At 52.4% G+C, this 23,235-nt stretch overlaps 1 protein-coding gene across 9 annotated transcripts in view; it reads left to right on the top strand.

The window, feature by feature from the left end:
- The window catches only part of COBL (cordon-bleu WH2 repeat protein), a 272,457-nt gene extending 255,407 nt beyond the window's left edge, over window positions 1-17,050 (top strand). For all 9 annotated transcript variants that reach the window (XM_059934339.1, XM_059934334.1, XM_059934336.1 and 6 more), the window contains 4 exons: window positions 1,193-3,048; window positions 3,947-4,066; window positions 4,702-4,974; window positions 15,750-17,050. In XM_059934339.1, the coding sequence (XP_059790322.1) occupies window positions 1,193-3,048; window positions 3,947-4,066; window positions 4,702-4,974; window positions 15,750-15,767 (2,267 nt within the window). In that variant the 3' untranslated portion in view covers window positions 15,768-17,050. The remainder of the gene's footprint in view (window positions 1-1,192; window positions 3,049-3,946; window positions 4,067-4,701; window positions 4,975-15,749) is intronic.
- Window positions 17,051-23,235: the final 6,185 nt, after the last annotated feature.

Raw genomic sequence — 23,235 nt, forward strand, 5'->3', positions numbered from 1 at the left:
ACCTTAGCCCATGTGGCCGGCGCTCTGAGGGTTATCTTCTCCGACTGAACTTGATGTCACCACATGGGGAAGACGTCTGCGGAGGGGACGCAGCTCCGTGTGAGGAAGGCCCGGACTGGGGGCTGAGCACACAGGTGAGCACGGCTCCCTGGAGGGGACCTTGCGTCTGGGCTGCTGAACAGTCCCGAGGAAACGTCTGAGCAGCTGCTTAAAACCTCCTCTGAGTAATACTGATTTTGCGCATTAAAAAGTCTTCCATACACGTGAACAGAAAAAAAGTTCTCCAGTCCTCAGATGAGTTCGGGAAACACTGGGTGCCACACAGGCAAACAGGGCTGTTTATTAAACCTCGAACCCTGTTACTTGCTAACATGTGGCCTGACTTTCAAAGGGAAACGCAGAACACAGCGTGTTGACGGGGACCCCTCTTAGAGTGGGGCATCTCACAGCACTGCGATTCTGTGCATATATCGGAGAAATAATAGTGTAAGGCCAACGCAGATGCAAATCGGCTCAGTAAAAACTGGAAATCTTTCAAACGAAGGCACAGAGTGAAAATCAACTAGAAAGTAGATATTGGCTGTGCCTTCAAAGAAAACAAAACAAGAAGAAGGAGACAGACTCCAGAGCTGACCCGGTGTTTTGTCTGACTTGGTTTTCAGTGTTCCGTCCTCAGATGGGGCTGATAGAGCTGAGAAACCTTAATGAAGCTTAGTGTGTCCTCTGGCTCTGCCCACAGGGCTCACTGCATCCTTTAGGGCTAATTCTGACAGGCTCGAGGCTTAGTCATCAATAAGCAAAGCAAGAGCAAGTTGTCCCATAGATTTTATGGTGCTCCTGGTGAACAAGAGCAAGATGGAAGTAAAAAATCCCAAATCCACCTTCCCACCCTGCCCTGAGGTGGTCTATATTGAGGGCTTGGATTTAGAGATCAATTTGTAAGTGAAGATACCGGCAAAATGTTGTATGATACCTCAAGGCGTCACAGATAGGCAGACAGGTCCTCTGTTGAGTCATGCAAGCTTAGACTGGTTCCAGGCATGTGTAGATGACAACCCAAAATGACACTTTAAATAACTTACACCAAAGGCACCCCAGAGAAATCAAAGTCGGAGTGCAATTTCACTGAATAAGGGGCGTAGGAGTCGTCCGAGCGGTGCCCACCTGTGACCTGTGTTGTGCTTCTTTGCAGAAATCGAAGAAAGCTATGAAACCGACTCGAGCTTCCTCACCAACTGCGTACACAGCATGTCCGGTCGCTGCCCGCAAGGCACCGTCATCCCCGACGGCGATACCGAGGCAATCCCGGTGACATTCATAGGGGAGGTTCTCGACGATCCCGTGGACTCGGGGGCATTTTCCAACAGAAACAACAACGCTGGCTCTTTCGACGCTGGGAGCACCGCCAGCAAGAAGGCCCAGCTGCCGCCGTGCCAGGCCGAGCACAGCCAGCAGCACGGGCAGAGGAGGGCGGCGGGGCCTGGCTCACCCGCTCCTTCCCAGGACCCTGGGAGAGAAATCAGAGTGGCCTCGACCAACACCTGGAAGGATGTGACTCCCAGTAAAATGGCGCCCAAGGCAACTTCTGCTTCAACGCTTCACACGCACGACCTGAACGCGAAGGAGGAAGGCAAGGCGCCCAGCTCTGCTCATGGCAGGAGGACCCTGGGCACCAGGCGGGTGAGCACGCAGCCAGGGAAGGAAGAGGAAGGAGATGATAAAAATGACGTCTGGACCCCACCTCCGTGGTATCGAGGCCAACACCCAGGGGGGAGTTACGGGCTTAAATATGGCCTCACAACGTACAAAATCGTCCCTCCAAAGTCAGAGATGAAATGTTACGACCGGGGAGCATCTCTCTCCATGGGTGCCATCAAGATCGACGAGCTAGGGAACCTGGTGAGTCCCCACACGAATGCCGGCAGGACCATGGTCCCGACGTCGCCCACTCTGGAAGCAGAAGCCCCGCCCATTGGAAAAGTCAAAGAATTCTGGAGGACCAACTCTATAGAAAAACACTCTGGCCGGCCCACAGAGGGGGCCAAGAGGACCTCTACCCACACCACGCCCACGAATCCACAACCTCAAGAAAGCAGACTCAGAGCGGAGCCCACTTCCCCAGACCCCAAAGCGACATTGCCCCGGCCCCTGTCCCCCCACCCAGAAGATGGGAGACCTCGGGAGGAGGGCAGAAGCTGGCCACTCCCAGCAGCTGCTTGTCCCCTGAAAGTGCCAGCAGCTAACCCCTCAGAAGTCCCGTTTCTCAAACCTCAGAGAAGAACATCCAGCCAGTACGTGGCCTCTGCCATTGCCAAGCGGATAGGGACCCCGAAAGTCCACACTGACGTGGGGAGTAAGCCTGATAATGCCCAGAAGACATGTGAAGGCAGAGCGCCAGAGCCAACTGGACGACCTCCCATGACGAAGGATGGTACCACCCCCAGCCTGTACCCAGAGACAGGCGTGCGTCACCATGGGGACGAATCTGCAGCAGGATCCCATCCCGGAGGGCAAATCAGCAGCCCTTATGGGAAGCTATGTACTCAAGACGGTCCCACTGGCATCCACAGAACTTCCCATGGACCACTAATCACAGCTGCCCAGACGGGTCAGGCTTCTGTGGGACAGAGCTGTGGTCTCAGCGGAAAGCAAAGCCCAAGGAACCACAGGACCAGCTCGGCATCTGATCCCAAGTGCCAGCCGGCCGGCACGAGTCCCCCTCTCCCCCACTCAGGAGGCGGTCACACTACAGGCAGTGCCCTGGTGAATGGCTCCAGGTGGGTCTCCGTCCACACAGAGCCTCCTCACTCTCCGAGAGTGTCTGAAACAAACAGCCACGCTGGACGGGAGCCCCCAGAATGGGAGGAGAAGCCGGGTTTGTTAAGCACAGATGTACCTGAAGCCGATGGTACCCTGCCAGCCAGTATCTTTGGGCCAAAGAAGAAATTCAGACCTGTGGTCCAGAGGCCAGCCCCGAAAGACACATCCCTGCACAGCGCCCTGATGGAAGCCATCCACTCGGCGGGAGGGAAGGACAGGCTTCGCAAGGTGAAGTCATCAGCGGGCTCCTGCCTCAGGGATGGGCCCTTCCCCACACCCACCCAGACACAGACTTTAAGGTGGCATCGGAGGAAGGAGAGCCGGGCTAGGGATGCGGTGAAGGCACAGGTTTAATTTTACCTGGATTTCTGTCTCCTTGCCTACAGAGTTGTTTGAATAGAACCATTAAGGGGCCAAAACTGATGGGTTTGGGCTTGTCCACACTGCCTTTAAGGCTCTTGACTGCCCTGGGGAAAGATGTCGCCAATACATAGTCCTTACCTGGTCGCAGGGGAGTGGAGAGGAGGGGGGGTGGGGCAGAAGGGGATCATCCATAACTGGTCCTTGAGCCTGGAGGGGTAAATGGAGGGTCAGGCTGGGCCCCTGCTCCCGATCGCCCTGCATTTTCAGCAGTGGTGGGCTGTCATTCTCCAGTAACCTAGGGGACAGTTTTACCACACCTGCCCCCATATAGGCATTTATCATCTTGCAAATGTTATTTAATAGCTACACCAACACTGATGATTGGGAACTGTGTCCTCCATTTTGCCATTGAGAAAACAGGGGGTCACCCTGCCAGCTAGTGGGGACCCAGGCCTCTCATCCAGGTCTGCAGGACTTAAAGACACATATCTGCTCAGGAAAGCTAGGACCAGTAACAGGAGGGATATGACATTCAGGAGCGATCATCCTGTGCTACCCCAAATATATAACCTTTGATTTTTGTACAGTGTAAGGTCAATCCAGAATCCCAACCTGATAATTTTACCTTCTAACAGACAGAGACTGTGAAACTGACCCTGTAGGTCTGAGCTGATAACTATGGGTTTTCTCTTGCACTCCCTTGTAGTCAGCGTTCCCCCATCTCCTGAGTGACACGTGTTGACATCGTTAATAAATATTCTAGACTCCAGAACCCGGCTCAGAGGGAGGTCCGAAGAAACCATCCTACACAGAGGCAGACAGCGAGCGCTCAGCCCTGCTGACAGCCATCCGTGGGCACAGTGGCACCTGCAGCCTGAGGAAGGTAAGAGGGGCCTCCACAGCTGCCCCCCACCCCAGTGGTCCCGGGGATGCTGCAACAGCAACCGCAGGAGAGGCACTGAGGGGCGGCCCCTGCACAGAAACTCTCCCTCCCTCTCCCAAACGTGTAAGTCCTCCCTGCATATCTGTGCACTTCCCCAAATTCCGGGGACCCTGAGCCTGGCTTCAGGGCTTAGATCACCCAGCAGTGGGAGGCGGCAGCGTCTCAGCTCAGGGATGGAGTTGCTGGTCTGGCACAGCTGCAGGACCACCTGTACTGGAGCTCGGGGACAGAGGGTCATCCAGCTTCCAGAGCCAGAATCCAAGGGAAAGCGGAACGGACACCTTCCCTTCTGTGTTTGGAGGAGGGGTCATCCCCATCGGTTGGTCGTTGGTGTGTGGCCTTGGGGTCTGTCCAGACACGCCACGATGAGGCAGGAGGGCAGGGGTCTCAGTAGGGCCAGACTGACAGCCCTGCCCCCTGCCATCAGTCACTGCCACCGCCCCCCCCCCAGCCCCCAGGAAAGCCCAGGGATGGGGAGCAGACACGCCCCCTGGGCTGGCTGCACGATCAGATACCCTGTGCCACCTCTTGGAAAGGGCCTTTGGGACACTGTCATTTAACCGTCTCGTTGCTAGGTGACGTCCTCCGCCTCTGAGGAGCTCCAGAGCCTCCGCGGTGCCGTGGTGTCTGCACGTGGGGCAGAACCCCCGGGGCTGGAAGACCTTGGGATCCAGTCGGCACCCGCCCTGCCGCCGGCGCCACCCCCGCCCCCTCCAGTCACCCAGGCTCCCACCGCATCCCGGACGGCGTCCAGGTCCAGCGCGGGCCCCCTCAGCAACCCAGTGGACGCCAGGCAGGCCTTGATGGACGCCATCCGCTCGGGCACAGGGGCCGCGAAGTTGAGAAAGGTGAGGATGCGTGACTGCGCGTGCGCGCTCCTGTGGGCGAGAGGAGGACGGGAGACCAATGCCCCTGGGCAGACGCGCGCTCAGCGTGGTGGGAAGTCGCCGCCGAGCTCACTCCCTTGATGCAGGGAGGGCTCCAGTGCACTCCTAACCCCTGAGCGCGTTTCCACCACCCGCGGCTGCCTCTGATCCAGGACGGCCACCTGTGATGCATCCTGAAGGGCCTGCACCTCACTCATGGCCTTCGGCGCGGTTCCAGGCGACAGCGTAATTGGTTGATTAATTCATCTTTCTCCCTTTCCTTCTTTCTTTCGTAATTTTTTTTTTCTTTTGCCAGCATACGTTTTGAAAATTATTGCATTTCACGTCCCTTGGGCAGAGCACACGTTTCTGGTTTTTCTAAAGCTTCTCCTCTATCTGGTCTTACGCTGGTCTGTACATTTATGCCCCCCTAGTCCCTGAAAGCAGTGGAATTGGTGGCGTCCGAAGTAAGATTCCCAACTTGAAAGGGCCTTTGGGCCAGATGGATTTTGAGATCTCCTTTAACTCCAAAACGATTCTGTGCATGGACTGACCCTCTCTCCCTGCCTGTTTCTAGTGGGTGGAGGAGTTAGGCTAATAACAGGGAGGTGGTGACAGGTATTATTTTCTGAGAGATTATGTCCAGATCCTAAGCTTAAGTTATCACACGTACCTGAAGAGGTCAGTACTAAGGTTATCCTCATTTTACACAGAAAGTGAATGAGGCTCAGAAAACCTGAGTAACTTGCCCTTGTTCACATAGGGCTGGACCCAGACAGGGGACAGTCTGGGCACAGAATGCCCACTCTGCACTGCTCTGAAAGAGAGCAGGTGGCCCATGAGACCAGTGGGCCACTTCCACAGAGGGCGGCAGGCTTTGCTGAAAAGGTTTCCCACCCGGGAGCCTAGGGGCTGAAGGTAGTCCTCGCTGAAGCCGGGACGCCCAGTGGTGCCACCCTGGGCAGGAGCGGTCTGAACACCACTGACTGGGAGCGTTCCTGGGGCCACGGCCACGGCCCCCGGGTCAGCCCCAGAGCGTGTCCGTGTGATGGAGAGGCATCTGTGCTGTGTGCTGTGGCCCCAACAGGGACCCAAGACGTCACGTAAGGAGGATGCTGAGGGCAATTCACCACTGAAAGCACAGCCCAGCCTCAGGATGCTGGAAAAAGAGAATGTGCTTAACCACATGGCACTGGATGGCAGCCAGTTTCACACTCTCTCCTCTGGGTTGGGGGGGTGGGGAGGGCAGTTAAAAATTATTGAGGGCTTTTGGGTTTTCTTTACTTTTTTTTCATTTCTATAGAATTTATATATTTATGAACTTAGAACTTTTATTACATAGAATGAGGGAAAGGTGAAGAAATTGGGGTGAATGGCTAAATAAGTGTCCTGATAAATGGACCATGTGGATTCCGATGAAGACAGCTCTGGAATTCAACCCTGAGACAACCTCTCTCCTCCAAGCACATTGCAATATCAATTGAAAGTAAGTGCCTGTCCACTGGTCAGAATGGCCATCATCCAAAAGTCTACAAATAATAAAAGCTGGAGAAGGTGTGAAGAAAAGGGAAGTCTCCTACACTGTTGGCGGGAATGTAAATTGGTGCAGCCACTATGGGAAACAGTATGGAGTTTCCTTAAAAAACTAAAAATAGAGTTACCATGTAATCCTGCAATCCCTCTCCTGGGCATATATCTGGAGAAAACTCTAATTCGAGAAGATACATGCACCCCAATGTTCATTGCAGCACTATTTACAATAGCCAAGACATGGAAACAACCTAAATGTCCATTGACAGATGAATGGATAAAGAAGATGTGGTACATATATACAATGGAATATTACTCAGCCATAAAAAAAGAACAAAATAATGCCATTTGCAGCAACATGGATGGACCTAGAGATGATCATACTAAGTGAAGTAAGTCAGAGAGAGAAAGACAAATATCATATGATATCATCTATGTGTGGAATCTGAAAAATGATACAAATGAACTTATTTATGAAACAGAAACAGACTCTCGACATAGAAAACGAACTTCTGGTTACCAAAGGGGAAAGGTGGAGGGGAGGATAAATTAGGAATTTGGGATTAACAGATACACACTAGTATATATAAAATAGATAGTCAACAAGGACCTACTGTATAGCCCAGGGAACTCTACTCAATATCTTGTAATAACCTATAGTGGAAAAGAATCTGAAAAAGAATACCTGTATAGTATAGATATATATACATCCATATATAACTGAATCACTTTGCTGTACTCCTGAAACTAACACAATATTGTAAATCAACTATAGTTCAGTTAAAAAAAAAAAGAAAAAGAAAAAGAAAGGAAGTGCCGGTTTTTCTCAGAGAATCCAAAGCAACACAGATGGTTATCAACCGTGATGGTCTGGCTGGTCTGAGGGAACGATTGTGAGTCTCTAAAACACTGTTTCAAAGTGAGATCCACAGGACATCGACATCCTGAGTCAGATTTTTCAGGGGTTTGAGCCTACTAATCTGCAATTTCCTAGTATTTATCAAGTCACTTTACATTGAGGTTTGAGATAGTTATCCATGTCATTTGAGCTTTTGATACAGTTTGAGTAATGCTGACTGTAATTATATGAAGGCTGTACTCATTTCTCACATACATCATCTCATTGACTGGTTTTGGATCATTTCAAATAGCTGTTACTCTCTCCATCTCCCAGGGGTCATGTGGAGCAGGGGCCCAGAGAGCAAAGCCTGCCTGGGCTTGCACAGCGGGGAAGGGGCCACCACTGCAACCTTGAACCTCAGGCTTTCTCTCTCTTGGAACGTGTGCCCATGCCTTCCAGAAAAGAATTTAAAAAAACAAGTCTGGGAACTGTCCAAAAGAGCGGAGGAAGCTGTGCCACGAGAAAGAAAGTGGGGAGAAACACAAGGGCAGCGGTAGGAAGGGCCGGGACCAGGCGGGACCTGCTGGCCAGTGGGTGGGGACACAGACGGGGGTTGGGGGGGTGTATCCACCCAGCGAGCAGCTCGGCCCTGGCAGTGCCCACAGGAAAGGTCCGGGGGGGCTGAGGCCAGGCCGTTGCTCATCCTGATCTCAGCTTTGTGGCAGCAGCTTCACATGGCCGTCAAAAGCCCACGTTTGGGCTTCCCTGGTGGCGCAGTGGTTGAGAATCTGCCTGCCAATGCAGGGGACACGGATTCAAGCCCTGGTCTGGGAGGATCCCAGGTGCCGCGGAGCAACTAGGCCCGTGAGCCACAACTACTGAGCCTGCGCGTCTGGAGCCTGTGCTCCGCAACAAGAGAGGCCGCGATGGTGAGAGGCCCGCGCACCGCGATGAAGAGTGGCCCCCACTTGCCGCAACTAGAGAAAGCCCTCGTACAGAGGCGAAGACCCAACACAGCCATAAATAAATAAATAAATAAATAAACCCAAAGTTTAAAAAAAAAGAAAAAGCCCACGTTTGGACTGTTTCTTGGATTAATCTAGGTGTTGGGGCCTGCATTGCCCATCCTGGGAAGGGTGAGGCAGTGAGTCTGGCGCATCTGAGGTTTTGGTGCCCTTGGGCTGCGAGTCAGGCCTGAGTGAGCACAATGAGGGTGACCTGGGAGACCCTGTCCCTCTGTCTCCCCAGTGCACCACATCTTACCTAGAGGTCTAAGGGCTGAGTGACAGGGCTGTGTCACTGCTCTACACAGCGACCCAGACCCCCTCCCCTCTCCCCCTGCTCACACTCTGCATCTCAGGGCCACGTAAAACCTGCCGAAGGACATGTGACCTCGGAGGCCAGGACCTGGACAGTCCGTCCACCCAGAAGCCTCAGCTCAGCCCCCATCAGGGACACCCAGGTGCGCTGGGCCAGCCTCACCTGGAACCAGCGGTTGTCCTCCTGGAGGTGTGCACCTGACCTCGTTTCGACTGCCTTGCCCTCCCTATTGGTGTGGCACAACAGACCTGTGACACCAGGGGACACACGTGCGATCCAGGTGACCAGGGCCAACTGTACCTTCTCTGAGGAGTCTAGTTAGGCAGCACTTGTCTGCGGGGCGCTGGCCACGGAGGTCTCTGTGGCTTCGCAGCAGATGCAGTTTGGGGTGTGTTGCGGCATTTACACCTCGAGTCATTTGAGCTCTGCCTCTTTAGCTTTCTTTCACCTTTTGGGCTTTTAAAGTTGCGTAACCTCAAGGAAAGTGAGCGAAGTGTGGGACTCCTGGATCCAAGCAGCGTGGGCCGCACTGTCTGTGGGTTCTCAGTATGAGCAGCGGCTCCTTCCTCCTTGGTGTTCAGTGATGCTCCAGGATGCTTGTAGCCAGGATAGCATCCTGGACTGAGGGCTGTTCCCGGCTCTCCCGGGTGGTGTGAGGGGCTGCAGGGCCTGAGTCCTCCAGGCGTCCTCCTCCCGGAGAAGTAGGGCGTCCAGCCGTCCCGGGAGCGCTGGCAGAGGTGAGGGGCTCTCACCGCTAAGGCGGGCACAGTTACTCACCCTTCCCTGAACACGCGTTTTGCATCGGTGACGATGCCGCTTATGATAAAAGACAGAAGGGTCGATGTGATGTAGGAGGAATCATCACCTTAAAAGTGAGTTGGCCGTTTTTCAAGGCGATTGGAAGTCTGTTTGCCTCCCCCCACGGTGTGAATTGAACGCCCCGCCTCTGTGTTTGCGGTTGTCAGGGACGTTGCCCGCTCTGTGTCTTCCCTCCAGCCCCAGATAACAGCATCCTCAGCTCTGCTCTGTCTGCTGTTCCTTCCGCAGTGGGCACTGCCCTCCCTTCCTGGGGACAGGGCTCAAACGGACCCCAGAATCCGCTTCTGCCTTCCACTCCATCCTGCATTCTTTTTTTTTTTTTTAACATATTTAACATCTTTATTGGAGAATAATTGCTTTACAATGGTGTGTTAGTTTCTGCTTTATAACAAAGTAAATCAGTTATACAGATACAAGAGGGAAGAGATATGGAAACATCCTGCATTGTTATTCATGGTGAAACTGTGCGTTGGACAGCCATTGTCGGTCTGTTTTAAATGCATTGTTTCAGAGGGCCTGGAATGGACACCAAGTGCCCTTTTAATCCGTGTTTATATTTAACACATTCACACGTCCAGCCATTCATTTTGCAAGCATTTCCTGAGAACCCACCAGGGTCCAGGGACTGTAGTAGCTGCTTAAGGTGGAGAGATGAATGAAGCATTGTCTGTGCCCCCCGGGGGACTCTCAGCCAGGAGAGAAAGAAGGGGTTGGGGGTTTGTCCTTGGCCTTAGGGACATCTCACAAAGTTAGAGACCTGGTGAAAGCCCCCAGACCTTTTCCTCGTGTGTCCTAGCTTTCCTCCAAGGAGGGCCGAGAGCGAGCATCTCCTCTGTCCAGACCTCCCTGGACGGAGAGTCTGCAGCTTCCGTTGCACAGACGGGAAAGTGGGGCACAGATGTCCTGAGGGCCTCGTCCCGGCCTTAACTAGGTCAGTGCCCCTGCCCAGCCAGCCTCCGCGTCAGCCCGGCACGGGCGGACGCCTCTGGGAAATGCCTCATTAAGCCCCATGGTGGGCACGCCGCAGCTGGGCCCTCCCAGGTGTGCGTTTTCCCACCCCAGGAATGAACTGATTCAGATCACACGTGTGTCCTGGCGCTTGGCCTTGGCAGGAGACCCTGTGAGAAGTGATCAGATGTGTGACACCATCACCGTCAAAGCCCAGGGAGCCCCTGAGCCAGGACAGAAAAGCAGCAGCAGCAGTGAGTGTCTGTTCTCCTATGCCTGAGCACCTTCCCTTGTGGGCGAGAGAAGCCCGAGTTCTGTGGCTGGGGGTTAGCTCGTGAGAGCCGTCAGCCAGCAGCAGCGACTCTAGGCCGTGCTGGGCTCGGCAGCGCACCGTGTAGACCTCTGATGTGTTTCAGTGAAGTTGGGAGAGTTCAGAGGCACAGACAGGTTAGCTCTGTCTTTGCTGCCCTGTGACCCTCCTGCCTATACAGACCTTCCAGGTGACCTGTTTCTCCTGCAGGTGGAACCCAGGGATGCCTGTCACCGCTGCAGTGACCCCCTCAGGGCCCGCATGGGTGCGGTTCCCTATGCCTGGAGGGAAAACGTTTCACCTCCTAGTCTTCCCAGCTAATTCCCAGTCGTCCTGCGTGTTCCTGGATTAACCTCAAGCCCCCAGAAAGTCTCCCCCGGCCCCCAGGCTGGAGGAGGTTCCCCACCAGAGCATCACCTCATTTCCCCTCATAACCACATCACAGCCTAATCTCAGTAGCGATCTGTGTAACTCCTGTGCGATGCTTGTCCTCCTGCCACACGGTGAGCTCTGGCAGGTCCCAGCGCCTTGCACAGCCCCAGACACAGAGTGGGTGCTCAGTAACTATCTTCTGGGGGAAGGGAGCGAGGGCGCCCATTCTTTGCGACCATATCGCCTGGCTCTCCGGACCAGTGGCCGAGTGCAACTCGGGGTCCCCGGGCTCAGAACTCATCTATTTCATAATCGTGATAAACGTGCCAAGAATCCGCTTCACACTGGAAGAAACCACCATCTTTTCCTTTGGAGAATAAGTTCCGGACATCTCCAGTCTTCTGCCAATGGTCCCACTCCCGTTCTGCAAAGCTGGCTGACAGCCGCATGGCTGGGTCCCTTGGGAGTCTGTTAGCACCCCAGGAACTCATCTGTCTGGGTGGAAAGAAGGGACCTGAAACAGAGAACCCTGCTGCTCCCGGACAACATCTTTCCTTCCCCTGGACACCAGCCCTCTGTCACCACTGTTCATTTTACCTTTTTCCGTACAAACATCATTTTCCTTGGCAGGTGAGGAAGCAAAATTAAACTTGGATATTTTTACAGCTTTCTGACTTGGCCTCAAACTGCAAGCTTTGTCCCTTCATTGATTTTCTTCTTGTCCAACCAAAATAAGAAAGAATCTTTCAGGAAGCTTGAAACCTTTGGGATGCCAGGAACCCTTCCAGTGTTTTTCTTCCAAGCTGTGCCTTGCAGCACGCCCTCCTCCCCTGGGGGGTGCCCTCTGTCCTCCTTGCCCACCTGAATTTGGTCACACCCATCCCGGGGCGGGTCCACTGGTCATGTGAGTGGGCGCTGGGCAGCAGAACGCTCCCCTGCCCCAACCTAAGTAGCGATCACTTACCAGTGTGGCTTTAAACTTGGGTTGACACTAATGGCCATCAGTGTGGTTTATGCTACCTTGTGGCCAGTTCCATCACCAAGCTGTCTTTGTTGAATTGTCCAAGTCAGAGCTTTTTAAGGCTGTCCTTCTTCAGTTTCCTTCTTGACACCAAAGTTTAGGAGTTCTCCTTTTCCTTCCTAGATATTTTCTTAGTTTACTGAGAACTTTTACAACCTGGATGCAGCCATCGTGTTGCTATTAGTGGTGATGAGAGCACCTTCTAGGTCTCAACCAGCCAGGTATTCAAATACCCCCCAGCCCGGGTCTTCTGCACCAGCGACACTCAGTTTGCCAGGCTGGTGTGAAGCAGGCTCGCTGCCAGGAGAGCAGGTGATGTCCAGCCCCTGCTTCCTTCACTCGCCTGCCCTGTAGCTCCCCTCGCTGGGCCACAGTCCCACCCACTACCCCTCTGTGTCCTGGGAAGTTTACCTTAGCAACTTGGGACCGCCTCCTGAAAGTGGCTTCTCGCAGTCGGGCCAGGCTTTAGGTGACCGAGATGTGCAGGATGTCTCCTGCCTCGCCCCCAAACCTCCGTTCAGTTGTCATCTCATCCCGGCCACCAGGACGCTGGTGCTGGGATGAGACGAAGTGATGGTGGTGCTGGTGACAACGCAATGAGGTGTACCTCGAGCCTCACCGGGCGGGTCTGTAGTGCAAATCCCATCATCCCCATTTACCGGGGAAGGAGGGGGCACCCCCTCCCTGAGACTCGCCCAGCCCAGAGGCAAAGTCAGTATAGCCGTACAATGAATTACTACCCACGCAGCAACATCGATGAATCGCAAAATAATTGTGCTGAGTGAAAGAAGCCAGGCCAAACATAAAGCCAGACCAAAAAATAAATAAATATTTATCTAAAAATAAATATATGTCAAAACATATCAAGTTTTACACTTTAAATGCATGCAGTTTTATATCAATTAATTTGTTAAAACAATAACAGTAAAGATACATTTTAAAACTCCCTCCCCCTCCCGTGGACCCGCCCCCACCCCTGCCGAGCTCCTTGCTTCCCTTCACTGTAGCTTCTAGATGTCCTGCCCACTCGTGCAGCTCCATTTCCCCACCGGCCTCCTCCTGGCCACTCTCAGAACCACCCTCGTCAAGGTCACAATGCTGCTACTGCCCTTGGATGCAAGAATAGCGCCCTTTATTCTCCTGACCCTTTTCAAAGGGCAGGAAATGGGATAAACGTACTGTTAACAGGATGCTGGCTGCATTTTCCAATAACAGGCTCAATCTGTTTTTCTCTGCCCAGCACACACACTCTTTTCCCTGTTTCTTGGACATTCTGTGGCAAACTGACTGTGCTTTTCCAAACTGACAATTAAAATCTTTGTTTTGAAGTTAGAGATGTCTCACTTCTAAAGGTGTCTAGAGTTTGAAGAAAAACCCATTGAAAACGCAACTAACATAACGTTTAAAAATAAGCTCATCTGTGTTTCCCACCCTTGGGGCCCCCTGGTTCCCGTTGCACTGTTTGCTGTCACCACGTGCATCCTCGTGGACGCACTGTCCCCGCAGCTCGGCAAGCGCACTGCACATTTGCCCTGCCCCTCTGGCCACGTTCTGAGTCTCCTCTGCCCAAGGCTGCATGCGGCCCTGGAGAGAGTCTTGTCTTGGCAAGACAAGACCTCTTGTCTTCCAAATCTCCTCACTCTCCCAGGCAGACCCTTCACCGTCCAGACCACTGGCCCCCAATCCCACCTCCATCCTAAGCTGCCCTGTGCGTCGGACACGAATCTTCCGTGCCCTCCTTGACGTCCACCGTGTGTGTCCCATGGGCTCCATCCAAATCAGCAGGTCCAGTCTCCTCCCTCCACGCCCCCAAACTCCACATCTCGTCCCATTACATTTCTCAGCTGGCGTGGACGCCCCTGCAGCCAAGGAGACACTGATGGGCCAGTGTGCTCGTAAGAGATGGGCCGGTGTGCTCGCGAGAGGTGGGCCGGTGTCCTCGCAAGAAACGAGCGGGTGGAGCCCTGCCATCGTGGTCATGGCCTGGGGCCATGTTCTCTTCTCACATGAGCCCGCTGGGGATTGCTACTTACTAGTATTTGGCCCAGGCCGAGACAGCTCTCTACACCCCGGTTCTCGCATCTTTATATTGGAGTCAGTACCCGCAGTGATAACAATGGCAATAATGCATCAGTGATTGGGTTGAGCTGAAGTTTTAATGCGATGAGACTCATGGAGGGCTTGAAATGGTGCCTGACACACTGTAAGTGCACAGGAAATATTCCAGGTGGTGTGTGTTGTTGGCATTACAAGAAATCCGCTTGGGTCCTTGGATGTTCGCTCTGATAACACAGTGAAAAGTGGGACTGAATGCCCAGCTCCCAGTACTGTTCCATCTAGAATGTGCTGAACTCGGGGGAACCACGGTGAGAAATCCAGTGATCCTTTCACATGGTTTCACGTGAATCTGCCGCTTTTCTTAAAAATGCTGTTCACCTTGGCCTTCAGAGGCATGGAACTGTTTCCTTCAAGATTCTGCAGTCACATTTTCTTTTTTTTTAAAAAGAATTGCAGATAAATTTATTTATTTATTTATTCACTTATTTATGGCTGAGTTGGGTCTTTGTTGCTGTGTGCAGGCTTTCTCTAGTTGCGGCGAGCGGGGGCTACTCTTCGTTGCGGTGCACGGGCTTCTCATTGCGGTGGCTTCTCTTGTTGTGGAGCACGGGCTCTAGGCTCGCGGGCTTCAGTAGTTGTGGTACACAGGCTCAGTAGGTGTGGCTCGCGGGCTGAGTTGCTCCACGGCATGTGGGATCTTCCCGGGCCAGGGCTCGAACCCGTGTTCCCTGCATTGGCAGGCAGATTCTTAACCACCTGCAGTCACACTTTCTGCAGTTGGGCATCCCAGGAGCGTGCAGGGCTGGACTCAGAGTGGCAGAGTGAGCTCACGCATCGAGTGGGCTGGGAACGTGTGGGTTTGCAGTCGCCCCTTGGAGCCACCCCCACTCACTGGCACCCAGCAAGTCCTGCTCCCGGGGACGGGATGGGGATCGATGCCGTGGTTCCAGCCCCAGAGTCCCCACACCAGCAGAGAGAGACACAGCTGCTGGGAGACCACAGCGGGCCAGGTAACCCACAACGCGAGGGGGCAAGTGAATCTGCCCACCCAGGACTGAGCAGGTATGCCTTTTGGCAAGAGATGGTCTGAACGCTTCTTGAAGAAGGAGTCCTCGTTTTCCAGCAGGAAAGGGGCATCCCCAGAGGAGAAACCCCCACATGCAGAGACCAGCCCAGAAGAGGGACCCCTAACCGACTCAGAGACTGGGAGGGAGCTCAGAGAGGGCCGGGGCTGGGGCCAGCTGACGGCTCGGGGAGAAGCACAGGAGCCTGCAGACACATCTTAGACCCTCCAACAGTTCCCGATGTTCTTTCCTGAAGGCAGTAGCCGGTCACTGAAAGCATTCAGGCATGTTGTTTGTGTTTCTGAGAGTTTTCTCCTTGGGGCTGAAAGTTTGATGGGTACAGTGTAAACACTGTGTTGGGAAAGGAATATTGCAAGGAGGGATTGGCACACAGGTCCTCAGCACCCGGATACCCGCGCCCTGGGCTCCGCCGCATGCCCTGAGTAACTAACTGTGGTTCTTTCTTCACCGCAGGTGCCCTTGCTCGTGTGAATCAGTAACAAGATGCGATCGTGGCAGAAACCCCCTTGCAGGCTGCTCACCACTCACGAGCACCACCCGGCAAGGGACACAGGGATCTGGCGGCTTCCTGGTCTCCAGGCCAAAACTCGCCTCGTCGACTTTCAGTCTGTATCACAGTTCAGAGGGACGGGGCTGCCACTCTGCCACGCGGCTTGTGCCAAGGAAATGTATTTGCCTCTGAATATTTAAAGTTGCCAATAAAATATTCTTGTTGGCAGGTTAATGGGACTATAAACGCTGGAGCCCAACACACTTAATTATATTGATAGACAAAGTGGAAAGAATCATGCCTTAGACCGATTTTGGACCTTGGAGACTACCACATGTAGATGGTTAAAACCATTTAGTTGTTGGAAATCTTTCTGAATTCTAGGGAAAATATATAAATCAATTGAAACAATCTGAATGTCATATGCTACTTGATGTAAGAAAAAAAAGTTGGTAGGCTTTTTCAAAGGTGACTTCACGGAGTCATGAAAGTATTGGATCCTTATTCCTCAAACATTTGGGGTGAAAACCTCATGGAGGGTGGCAGACCATGATCTGACCAACTAAAGCTATTAAAAATCAACCATGATCACCCAGAATAACAATCAAACGTGATGTATGAACATGGCAGGTCTGAGTTCTCCTGAGGTGTTGGCTGAGATCAGAAGGACATTGGAGTGGATGGCAGTGCCCACTTGGATTGCTGTCCCCCAGCGGGCTGTGATGTAGCGCGGCCCTCCCCAACTGAGGGCTGAGCACGGAGCCCGGAGGCTGCCCTGGGAGCCTTAGAAATCCTCTGCGGGGCAGAAGCGTGGATGCTGGGTGTCTGCGTGTTGGCCGGATCAGATCAAAACTGTGCTGATATTTCACAATGTGGGTTTGGTCTCCGTGCTTTTGCCCAGCAGGTGAGTGGCTTCTGTGGATCACGTGGCAGCCTTTTCACAGCACCCAGCACCCAGTCTCTGGTATTTATCTTAGAGGTCAACTACGGCTGTAGAAAAAGCTCTTTAAGGGATTACTAGAAATCAAGAGGAATTCCTGAAATAAAATTTCTGTCTTCATGAAGCAACAAATATGGCGGGATCCTTCGAATGTTTCACGATTCCAGAGCCGGGCGTCACGTAGGACGGAAACTGCTCTGCGTTGTCTGATGAATGCCACTCACCTTCCCCAGGGCGGCCAGGGCATCCAGCTGATCGCTCTCACACCACACTGTCTCTACTGTTGGTCTTTTAGTGCCACGAATAAAAGAAAATGAAAGTGTAGCCTTCGTGTGGATTTCATGACTTCATACCGCGGTTTGTTTGGATACCCTGTGCCCAAAATAGAAAGGAGACATTCGTTTATTCCATCGGTACTTAGGACTGCTTGCTTCCCTCTCCTGGGCACCCGTTACAGCAGATACCAAAACAGACAGGAATCCCTGCCTTCGTGGCATTTAAATCACAGCGGAGGAGACAGACCATAAGCGAGATAAGTGAACAATATACTGAGTATACTTAGGTGCTGGTAAGTGATTAGGAGAAAAGCATGAAAAAGGATGAAGCATAAATAGGGGGATGGAGAAAGGCCTCTTGCTACAGTGACATTTTAGTAAAAACCTGGAGGAAAGGAGAGGGCCAAGCATGGGTGGACACTTAGCTGGCAGGGAAAAGGGCAGGTACAAAGGTCCTGAGGCAGGATTTTGCCTGGAGTGTTGGAGGAATTGAGAGGAGGATAGTGTAGAAGTGTGTGTGGGTGAGTGAGTGGGGTCCATACAGTTTCCCTGGCCTCTGACCCCTGGTCCTCACGCACGACTTGGTGCCCCATTTCCCAGAGCAGCCTTGTTCCCCAGCAGACCAGGAGAGCAACAGACGTGAGGGGAGAAGAAGCAGGCCCTGAGGACGAGAAAGGCGGTCCCTTGAGTGCACACCCACCTCCTATTGCTCACAAGGGGAGGGACCAACCTGATACTCAATTTATGCCTTGTTGCGTTATGTTATGTTCTGCACCCCACACTGGGTTGGGGCTGTGCGTGAGGGATGGGACGGCCTTCTGCATTGTGCTTTCGCCTTTTTGCAGAGGGTTTCCCAGTTGCACTTGGTGGTTCTCAGGTTCAGTGGGGGTGAGACGCCGTTTTCCAGACGAGGATCCTGAGTCCAGGAAGATTAAGCAACGGGTGAAGCAGCTTCATCGCGTTATCCTCGTTCTTAAATCAGTGGTTCTATGATCCCTGTTCCTACAGAATTAAATCTGAACTCCTAAGCCCGTAAGCCCCCCTCACCAAGCCATGGCCTCAACCTTAGCTCTCGTCCACATGGAACCACCACCGCGGCACTGATGCATCCCGAGGGCGCATGGCACGCCCCTCACCCCTCGCGCACTTCCCCTGCCGGAAGTGTGCAGCTCCCCTCACCGCCCACCCCACCAACTGGGAAACCCAGCCCTGTGCCCACGAAGCTGCTCTCCCCCCCACCCCGTGTGTTCCTGCGGCCAGGCCTCCTCGCTGCCCCTGTCAGCTCACTTCTGCCGTCAAAGCCACCCTCCCCCACACATCACTCCTCAAGCCAGCCCCTCACCTGCCTTTCTGCCCACAGTGCGTCAGCCTTAGGGCAGGAAGCAGGTCTGAATGAGCTTTCCGGGCCCACAACACATGGCCCTGTGCGCCAGGAAAAGGCCTGGTTTACACGGCGTAATTACTAATCGTGTCTCTTCTTTCTCCCCAAAGGTCCCAGTGTAGACACTACAGTCAATGGTCTCCCTCGTTGTCAGGTCCAGATGAGGTATTCAGCAAGTGCTTGATGAGAGAATGAGCATCCTGGGAAGTGAGACTGGAGCCCAGGTGTCCTGTGTCCAGTCCAGGCTTTTCCCCACTTTCGCTCTGCCTTCTGTCGGAAGGAACTCAGAGGAAGGACCGGGGAGACCAGGAGGATGACCCCCAGGGTCCCGGGAGGTTGAGAGGCTCTCAGAAGGGGCTGAGAGAATGGCCTTCAGGGAAGCCTTCCCGCCCCTGGCTCTGGCCTCAGCCTCAGGTCGGGCCCTGGAATCACCTGATTTCTTTGGTGCTGAGAGCCCAGGACCACTGTCCCCATCTTCCTGGGCCACGTCATTTCCTCATCCCTGCAGCAGCCCTCGGGGCAGAGAAGTGGCAGCTCTGCCTCTTGCGTATCTTTAAAGCAGCAACCTACTTACTAAGAAGTCCATCCGTAAAAGGGGTTCAGGCCAGGCTGGGTGATCATGCGGCAGCCCCACTGCCTCCAGGGGGACCCCATGATGGATGGTGAGGACTGTGGGCTCGACCTAGTAACCAAATCTGGGTGGAGCCTGCGTTTCTGGATCTGGTCTGCTGCTCGTGGCCCTCCCTCTGCCCTGCTCAGCCTTGAGGCAGTGAAACAGGTCACCCCAGGGAGAAAATTCCAGAAGGACCTGCCTAGTCAATGCCTGATGGGCAAATGCCCAACTGTGGGGTGGAAGGGAGATTTCCTAGGAGACAGACGGCTGTGAGCAGCTGGAAAGCCTCTGAATTGCAGTGAAGGGGAGGGCAGGGAGGGAGAGTGGAATTATCCTCAGGGTGGGTCTGCAGCCAGAGGGCACGGGCGGCCGCGCCCAGGCCTGAGGGCAGGAGATGAGCAAGGTGGTGGCATTTGGGAGATCAGGAGTCCGCTGAAAAGGGACTCAGAACGTGGCATGACGAGCAGCTCAGAAGCAAGGCAGCGTGAGCTGAGAGCCCCTGGCCGCCCTATAGAGAACACGCCTGGTTTTCACGTGCCAGTGGAACTTAAAAACCGATGATATTTTAGGACACACAAGAACATCTGCACGGGCCTGCGGCCGGCCTGTGTTTTGCGGCAGGTCTGAGCAGGGGAACCAGCCCCTGTCCTGTGACCTGGTGTCACACCAGCGTCTACCAAGGACAGCTCGGGGCCTGTGGGTGATGTCATCCTTCTTGCTTCTTTGGGCAGCCTGTGAGCAGTAAGCAGGACTCAGAGAACCAGGAATGACAGATGTAATTTGCTGGTGAGCAATCGCATGACCTCATCAAAACATTTCCTGGCACCAAGGATTAGCCCACGAGGGCTCCCACAGAAATCGAGCCACAGAAAAACTCATGGGAAGTCAGGGCGGGAACCTGGCTCCAGAAGGTAACCCTTGGGGGTTCCCGGGTGCCACTGGGCCTGTCTGAGCTGGGGCTTCCCACGTGGGGGGGTGCTTTCTCTGCAGCCCTGGAGATTGTGGCTCTGAGTCACCTGTCACCGGACCATGCTCTGATGAGAGACTCTGATGAGAGACTCTGCAGGGTGAAGAAGAGGAGAGAGAGGAGCTCAGGTGCCTGGCTTGTGCCCAGGAGAAATCCAGCTGTAGTGAGACCGGGCACTGTGAAATGCTTAGACCCGTCGGGCAAATTTATTATGCCCCTCATCCAGAGGAGGAAACTGGAGCATAGGGGGGAAAAAGAGGCATTTGCCGAGATGACACAGCAGGCGAGGGTCTGAGCAAGAGCTGAGTGTGTGTGCTGGAGGCCTCTGCTCTCTCCTGCTGCTCTCGGGGTGCCTGGTGGCCCACAGTCAGCAGGACCCAGCGTGGCCCCAAGGGGACGCAGCAGTGGACGCCAGGTGGGTCCCATCTGGAACATCTACCCCGACACAGGTTTCCCAGACCACAGGCTCCTGGGGCGAACGTGGCACCCAGTCCTGAGCTGAGAGGATTTATTTTCTCTTCTCCACTTGCTCGCTTTTACCAGATTTTCTTTCTTAAGCAAGTACTCATTTGATTGTTTCAGAATTAGGCATGGACAGTCGCTGGATGCGACACTGGGACTGCCTGGGAGACGGATAAGGCTGTTGGCTGAATCACGTCTAAGTGCTCCTGGTTTCCCCGCTCCCTGGTTCCCATGATCTGAAAGTTCCCCAATTCTGACTCTGGACTCCAGCCTGGCTCCCAACCCTAGGGGCCACCCTCTGAGCGTCTCCCAGTGACTTCCCCATCGCAGTTGTGGCTGTCAGCCCACAGCCCCTGTTTTCTGTGGGCTCCTGCCAGAGAAGGGCAACCTTTCAGGGATGATCTATCCCATCAGAACACTCTTTCAACTTTGGTGAACCACTGAATGGTGCTATCGGTGGGAACTGCACACCTGCCTGCAGAATGAAGGATTCACGCCCTTGCTGCCCTCACAGCAGCTCTCTGGATTAAGCAGCCTTGGCATTTGGCCTGGCCTTTGAGACATTGCTCTGGTTTCAGATCCAACCCACACAGGTACTGGTAAGCAGGCACTGGTAAGAGGCATGTTACAGGGTGGTTAGGATGTGACTCTGGAATCAGAAAGCCCCAGACGTGAATCTCAGCTCTGTCACACACCCGCCCAGGCCACATGATGGGGACAAGCGATTTAACCTCTGAGTTTCCTCACCTACAGCATCAGCAAAAGTCGTAGCTAACGATGATAAATGTGTGTGCAGAGCACAGAGCCCGGCACACAGGAAACCCTCAGTAAAAGCTAATTAATAAGGTAGTGGAGATACTCTTTATTAATAAACAAGTTCATTTATTAGTTCTAACAATTTTTTGATGGAGTCTTTAGGATTTTCTACATATAGTATCATGTCATCTGCAAACAGTGACAGTTTTACTTTTCTGTTCCAATTTGGATTCCTTTTATTTCTTTTTCTTGTCTGATTGCTGTGGCTAGGACTTTTTATAAAACTATGTTGAATGAAAGTGATGAGAGTAGACATCCTTGTCTTGTTCCTGATCTTAGAGGAAATGCTTTCAGCTTTTCACTGCTGAGTATGATGTTAGCTGTGGGTTGGTCATATATGGGCTTTATTATTATGATGTATGGTCCCTCTATACCCATTTTGTTGAGTGTTTTTATCATAAATGGATTTTTTAAATTTAATTTTATTTATTTTTTTATACAGCAGGTTCTTATTAGTTATCCATTTTATACATATTAGTGTATAAATGGATGTTGAAGTTTGTCAAAAGCTTTTTCTGCATCTATTGAGATGATCATAATCTTTTTATCCTTCCTTTGTTAATGTGATATATCACATTTACTAATTTGCAGATATTGAACCATCCTTGCACCCCTGGAATAAATCCCACTTGATCATGGTGTATTATCCTTTTAATATATTGTTGAATTCTGCTAATATTTTGTTCAGGGCTTTTGCATCTATGTTCGTCAGGGGTGTTGGCCTATAATTTTTTTTCTTGCAGCGTCCCTGTTTAATCCATGCTGAGGAGGTCTGAAGAGAGTGTTGGTCTGAAAAGACAAGATCCATGGATTCTAGTTTCAGGCTATGTCATGCATGGCTGTGTGGCATCAAGCAAGTCACACTTTCTCTCTGATCTGCAGACTCTTGTAAAGTAAAGGACTTGGAGTAAATGATTTCTGGGCACCTGGTGTCCTGGAATTATGCTTCTCAGCCAAAAAATTTCTGTTGCTCGTGTCAGCCAGTGTCTCGGGAAACAAAGTCTTATTCGAATGATTTAAGGAAATTTTAAAGCAAAGGTTATTAACCAAAGTGAGGGCAGGGATTAAGGAAAGTAATAAACCCAGGGCAAGCAACAGGGAGGGTCCTTACCATTCCTCAGTCTGTAAAGGCAAGGGAAGGGGCAGTTACTGCAAGCTGGCAGGAGTTCTGGGTGTAGCTGAAGGTGGCTGGACAGGAGATGTGACCTTAGAGAGAGAAACACAGCTACTGCCAAACTGTGGCCGGGCAGAAATAATAAATACCCTGGACTCTCTCTTCTGCCCTCCTGCCTCTTCCGGTGTGTCCCACTGTCCAAATCCAACCAAAACTCACAGGCAAGAGAAGTTGTTGATGCAATCCATGTCTACTCAGCCTCCAGGAGTAGACAGTAAGGTGGGGAAGAATAGAAAGAAGTTCTGGAAAGGCAAATGGAATATCCATCCCAATTCCTAATGAGGAAAATTCAAAACAAAATCTCAGTACATCACCAGAACAGTGATGTTTTAAAGAAAATGTAGAATATGGCTTTGAGCTAACAACACCAATAAATATCTGAATTCAGCTGGAATTTGTACTTCTTCCAAGGGAAACAGGGTTTAATTTTTCTCTATACCAATTGGAAGTCTGCCACCTCCTTTTTCCTCTTACGTTATTATTAAGAGGAAATGTGTCTTCATTTCTCTCATTTACCAAAAGTAACCATTCATTCATTTCCCTTCCTAAATAATGCAGGTGGCCAAAAAGTCCAAAGCTGCTCCAAGTTTACCTTGCAATTACTAAGCTTTTCTGAATGTGAAGATAAAAAGATAGGGTCTCCTATTTATTAGCAATCCACGCCAGTGAGGAGAGAGGGGGAGTTAAGGGGCTTTTCCTGACTACCCACAAGATCAAGCATAGAGTTCCAGAAAGTGTCAGAAGCTGAAAACAGGCAAATGCTTGCCACGACACCCCATACCTGACTCAGAAATTAAACATGTCAGTAACTGTAGGTGTGG

Source organism: Balaenoptera ricei, chromosome 9 (genome assembly GCF_028023285.1).
Source record: "Balaenoptera ricei isolate mBalRic1 chromosome 9, mBalRic1.hap2, whole genome shotgun sequence".
NCBI classification, from domain to species: domain Eukaryota; kingdom Metazoa; phylum Chordata; class Mammalia; order Artiodactyla; family Balaenopteridae; genus Balaenoptera; species Balaenoptera ricei.